The following is a 6,000-nucleotide window of genomic DNA, read 5'->3' on the forward strand; positions in this document are numbered from 1 at the left end:
TCATATTTTTGGTCCATCTGTCATCCGCGTCCTGTTTTTGGAGCGCCCCCATGGGGCCATGGGGTTAATCGGTATCGGGTCCTTTGGTTCACAGGGGGATGTCACGGTGGCTGACCTGATCCGTGGCCCTGGGACGTCCGTGTAAAAGGGAAAGGTCTTTAAGGGATATGTTCGTGACGCCACCTGTGGTATTCGGTCAGGGTGATCGACGCTGCTTTAGGGGGTCCGCTGGGGTGATGTTATGGCAGCTAGATGGTATACCTTCAACCAGGTGAAGTGTGTCCCCAGGGCTTCCCAGTGTGTAGATGGTGGATGATGTAAGGCGCAGAGAAGAATGAGGACACAAGGTTACAGTCTCTTTACCTTTACTGAAGACTTCAGCATCCACAGTCCAGAGCACCAGATCACAGGGCAGGCAGCGTCCGGCCGGTTTGGAGGCAAGTCCAGAGTTTCCTTGTCCAGGTGGAAATCAGTAGCCTTCCTCTGGTGCCGTGGTGATGTAGTCCCTTACTGCTAAGCTTCTCATAAGGTCCTCACAGATGTTGTAGATGTTGTGTCTCTCTCTCTGTCCCCCAGATGGATAGGACAAACCCGTATGACCGGTGGCTTGAGGCGTTTTACAGGGACTCTATCATGCCCCAGCCTCTAAGGGGTGCCACCTTGCCTCCTGGGTGTAGGGGCGGACAGGTAACATGAAATTAGCTGTCCTGCCGGTCTCTGGAGCAGGCATAAAGGATTGTTGCTCCCTCGGTGTTCCGGCTACCGGGATCCTGCGCCTCAGAAGGAGGCAGCCTGTGTAGGGCTGATCCCCTCCTGGTATCCACTCCTTTGCTACGACTTCTTCCACCCTCTCTGCAAAACAGTTCTCGTTCAGTGTCTCTTTCTGTAAGCTGCAGCTCTGAGGGCATACACAGCTCCGTGTCCTTCTTCCTGCCAGGGACCAATCGCTCAGCCAGCAACTAAATAACTTTTTTTCCTACAGGTCACCAGTTTTACCAAAGTGTGACCTAATAAATAGGAGCATAGCTCCCCCTGGTTGCCTGGAGTATGAAATGTGTTGCATGTTTGTGATACCTGGATGCAGTTGTCCTTCTTTGCCTCCAAACGTAACATCACTCTCCCCTAGAGGAAAATGACATTACTGCAACGACCAGGACCCTGGGGCACTGCACTTTTCTCACAGACTCGTTGATTTGAATGGGCAAATTTAATCTGTGACTCTGTGATAAAACATGAATATGTCTCATTTTTTTGTCGACACTTGGTCCCTAAAGAACGCGGACATATGAACATGCCCAAAGACCAAAATGAGCACGAGTTCTATGCTCCAAAAGACAGATGGAACATGTATGCAAATCACAGGTCTCTTAATGAGACCTAAATATCGCTAAGAACGCTGTGCTGCGGCTATATGTCAGCGCAATACAGGTCACGGTGAATGGAATCACATTGTGACCCACTAGGCTACCTTTGCTCCACTGTTTGGCTAGGGGGCAGCAGGAGAAAGCCAAGCACAGCGTTCTGCTATTTCTCTCAGTCCCATAGACAATGAATGAAACAGTGGGGGCCATGTTTGACCTCTGCTCCAGTCACACGAGGTTCTGCACAGCCTCGTTCTTGAGGACACAGGAGATCCCAGCAATCAAACCCTCAGTGAGTCTGATGGGCCCAAGTGCAGGATTTTAACTGGAACCCCCCAAATTCTGCTTAAATTATACATATATGTACAGTATACTGTATATATACTGCATATATATACCGTATATACACCGTATATATATATATATATATATATATATATATATATATATCTTATCCTTCCTTATCCTGGTATATATATCCCCCATCCTGGTATATATGTCCCCCATTCTGAAACTGTTCTTTAATGTATAGAAGAAAATAAACAATTACACTTACCAGGGGCGTACATAGAAGTCATGGGGCACCATAGAAGAAGTATAATGCAACCGATTGTCCTCCATATAATATACTGCACAGTCCATAATCATCCATGTACTAAAATGCACAGCCCATAGTCATCCATAAATATAATGCACAGCCCGTAGTCATCCATAAAGTATAATGCACACCCCATAGTCATCCATAAAGTATAACGCACAGCCCATAGTCATCCATAAAGTATAATGCACAGCCCGTAGTCATCCATAAAGTGTAATGCACAGCCCATAGTCCTCCATAAAGTATAATGCACCCCATAGTCATTCATAAAGTATAATATACTGCCTATAGTCATCCATAAAGTATTAAGCACAGCCATTAATCATCCATATAGTATATTGCACCCCAATAGTCATCCATATAGTATAATGCACAGCCCATAGTCATCCGTAAAATATTAAGCACAGCCCATAGTCATCCATATAGTATAATTCACAGCCAATAATCATCCATAAAGTATAATGCACAGCCTATAGTCATTTATATAGTATAATGCACAGCCCATAGTCATCCATAAAGTATAATGCACAGCCCATAGTCATCTATAAAGTATAATGCACAGCTCATAGGTATCCATAAAGTATAATGCACTCCATAGTCATCCATAAAGTATGATGCACCCCATAGTCATCCATAAAGTATAATGCACAGTTCATAGTCATCCATAAAGTATAATGCACCCCATAGTCATCCATAAAGTATAATACACAGGCCATAGTCATCCATAAAGTATAATGCACCCCATTGGCACCCATAAAGAATAATGCACAGCCCATAGTCATCCATAAAGTATAATGCGCAGCCCATAGTCATCCATAAAGTATAATGCACAGCCCATAGTCATCCATAAAGAATAATGCACAGCCCATAGTCATCGATAAAGTATAATGCACCTCCAAAGTGATCGATAAAGTAAAATACACCGCATAGTCATTCATAAAGTATAATGTACTGCCTATAGTCATCCATAAAGTATTAAGCACAGCCCAAAGTCATCCATATACAGTAGTATAATTCACAGCAATAATCATACATATAGTATATTGCACCCCAATAGTCATCCATATAGTATAATGCACAGCCTATAGTCATCCGTAAAGTATTAAGTACAGCCCATAGTCATCCATATAGTATCATTCACAGCCAATAATCATCCATAAAGTATAATGCACAGCCCATAGTCCTCCATAAAGTATAATGCACAGCCCATAGTCATCGATATAGTATAATGCACAGCCCATAGCCATCCATAAAGTTTAATGCACAGCCCATAGTCCTCCATAACGTATAATGCACAGCCCATAGTCATCTATATAGTATAATGCACAGCCCATAGTCATCCATAAAGTATAATGCACAGCCCATAGTCCTCCATAAAGTATAATGCACCCCATAGTCATCCATAAAGAATAATGCACAGCCCATAGTCATCCATAAAGTATAATGCACAGCCCATAGTCATCAATAAAGTATAATGCACAGCCTATAGTCATCCATAAAGTATAATGCACCCCATAGTCATCCATAAAGAATAATGCACAGCCCATAGTCATCCATAAAGTATAATGCGCAGTCCATAGTCATCCATAAAGTATAATGCACAGCCCATAGTCATCCATAAAGTATAATGCACCCCCATAGTCATACATGTACTAGTATGGCCACTGATTTAAAAAAAATAAAATAAATACTCACATTCCCTCCACTGCCCCACCACATGCGTCCTCTTGTGAAGTCGGCAGCTGACTTCGGCATGCGACGGGAGCGCATGACGTCACTACCATGAGCCCCATCACATTGACTGGCAGTGTGCATTGTCGCGCATGAACCCAATGGGTCTGTGAGGTGTAATACACTTCAACTTGATGTGCGTCCAAGGACAAACATCCAATTGAAGTTACCGTTGGTGTCGGAGGGCCCCTGACCTACCGGGCCCGGTCGCAACGGTGACCGCTGTGACCACGGTTGTTACACCCCTGATAATCAGAATGTATCCCATGAATAGGTGGCATCTTAAAATTTTGGGAAAAAAACGTTAAGATTTACTTTTGTTTATTCCAGAAATGAATTTAACCACTAGATCTGACCAGAGGACAAATCAGAAAAGTCCGAAAACAACCTCTTGGGCTAATATAATCCAAGCAAATCACTGCTAGCTGTTGAATTGGATCCATACAAAACACTGTGGGGAATTTTGGTCATAATGTACAACCTGCATCTGATTTTGATTGGATCACCTGAGCCCAATACATACAAAAGCTATTTGTCCATCACTGTACTGATAGAGGACCACTAGATGGTCAGGATCAGCCAGCTAACTAATGCATGGAGGTGTGCTGACTTCAACATGCCCCATACTTTACTCTCCTAGAACAAAAGAAACTACCATGGGAAGTGGTGTGTTCCTTTGTCCCCATCACTCAGCCGGGCTGCAGAACAAGCATTCAGCCAATATTCAACATATTGAAGATACATGGAAAATCTAGAGTTTTCTGAAGATTAATCTTCAGGAGCGCACCTCTCCCCTGCCTCCCGGATTCCTGATTGTCTGGGGATAGTGCGCTCCTGATGACTGAACCTTGCCTCCGCAGCATCGGAGCTCCAACTTCTGAGTAGCATTTGTAAGCGCTATAGTATAGAGTATGTAAGTGCTGCTCTCCTTACCTAAAAGATCAGCCACTTCTGATGGAAGCAGGGGCCGGTGACCTAGGCAAAGAGCAGTAAACCATAGAAATTAAAAATCCCTCTGTTCTTGCTGAGTACATCTCCATGGTGGCTCAATTCAAAGGCTACTAATCCAGCTGGAAAGATGCAATCATTTGGAAATAGTTTCCAAATCATCTACGTAAGTCTATTTCCCATTGACATCTATATTTGCTGATGTTAACAAATATTTTTTGACCATCACTTCAATGTTCCCAGCACCCTATCTACCGAACAGGTGTGTTATTTCTAGGAATGATGGGCGGTAAGATGCTAGACACCATTACTCCTCCCGGGGGAAACAAAGAATCTGACAGGTATAAATCTTATGGCTATTCTTTCCCCAAGAGGGAAATATCAGGATGGTACCCTTTGGAGATCGAGGAGTTCACCTTTATGGGATTCCCTTTAAAGTGGTCAAAATAAAAAATGTCATACAGCCAACTCATGGCACTGGAAGGCTATAGATTTCCCATTGAGATCAATGAAAATTATGAGTATCTTTAAATTTCAACTATGATGATGGCTAGTAACCAAAATATACCATTTTGTCATACCGGACATGCGGCTATTCCTGTGCCCACTCATTGGGCAGATTGGCTAAAATATTGTCATATCGATGGTCATTTTAGAAACATTGGAAACTGATGACAGAAGAAGACTTGGTCCATCTTGTCCTCAGAAATAAGAACACATTGTCACTCACCTGTGGTGGTAATCCTTCTTCAGCTTCCGTAAATCCATACCACTGGTGTTGGCGGAGCTGAGACAGTGGTCATGCAGCTGGTGCCCATCGGTCCCCAGGTTATGCTCCTTACTGATGCTCCCCATGGCCGATCTCTGTGCCACCTGAACGTTCGCTGCTGTTCTCACTGTGCTCTCAGTACCATGTCAGTAAAGCTAAACACCCAAGTCCAAGGGTCTATCTTATGCTGCAGATCATGTTATCAGAAGGGGACAGCCGCTGCCTCATCCCTCCCTCCTACTCCTGTTCCAGCGGCCCCCTCCTCTCTCCAATCCCTCCGGTTCCCAATTCTCTAAGTCTCATTCAGTCTTCCCCTGCACAGTCTGTCACATACACAACTTGTCTGTTTATCTATGTTTCTCACATTTCATCTATCTCACCGTCTCACATAGTCCTTTATTTTTGTCACACATCTCCTTCCTCTCAGGTGTGCCTACATTATTCATATAGTACCTATCGTGATGGGCTACACCTCCCAAATGACCAGTTATCCCATATACAGTGCCTTGCGAAAGTATTTGGCTCCCTGGAACTTTTCAACCTTTTCCCACATATCATGCTTCAAACACAAAGATACCAATTGTTAATTTTTG

The 6,000-nt window shown here is 43.7% G+C and overlaps 1 protein-coding gene across 3 annotated transcripts in view; it reads right to left on the bottom strand.

Annotated features, from left to right (window-relative positions):
* Nucleotides 1–5,732, bottom strand: part of LOC143774904 (cytosolic purine 5'-nucleotidase-like) — a 59,471-nt gene extending 53,739 nt beyond the window's left edge. The window contains exon 1 of one of the 3 annotated variants that reach the window (XM_077262687.1): nucleotides 5,369–5,732. In XM_077262687.1, the coding sequence (XP_077118802.1) occupies nucleotides 5,369–5,493 (125 nt within the window). In that variant the 5' untranslated portion in view covers nucleotides 5,494–5,732. Of the gene's footprint in view, nucleotides 1–4,623; nucleotides 4,667–5,368 lie in introns of those variants that run through there. The other 2 variants (XM_077262689.1, XM_077262688.1) reach the window with 2 other exon arrangements.
* Nucleotides 5,733–6,000: the final 268 nt, after the last annotated feature.

Source organism: Ranitomeya variabilis, chromosome 5, assembly GCF_051348905.1.
Source record: "Ranitomeya variabilis isolate aRanVar5 chromosome 5, aRanVar5.hap1, whole genome shotgun sequence".
Classification (NCBI taxonomy): domain Eukaryota; kingdom Metazoa; phylum Chordata; class Amphibia; order Anura; family Dendrobatidae; genus Ranitomeya; species Ranitomeya variabilis.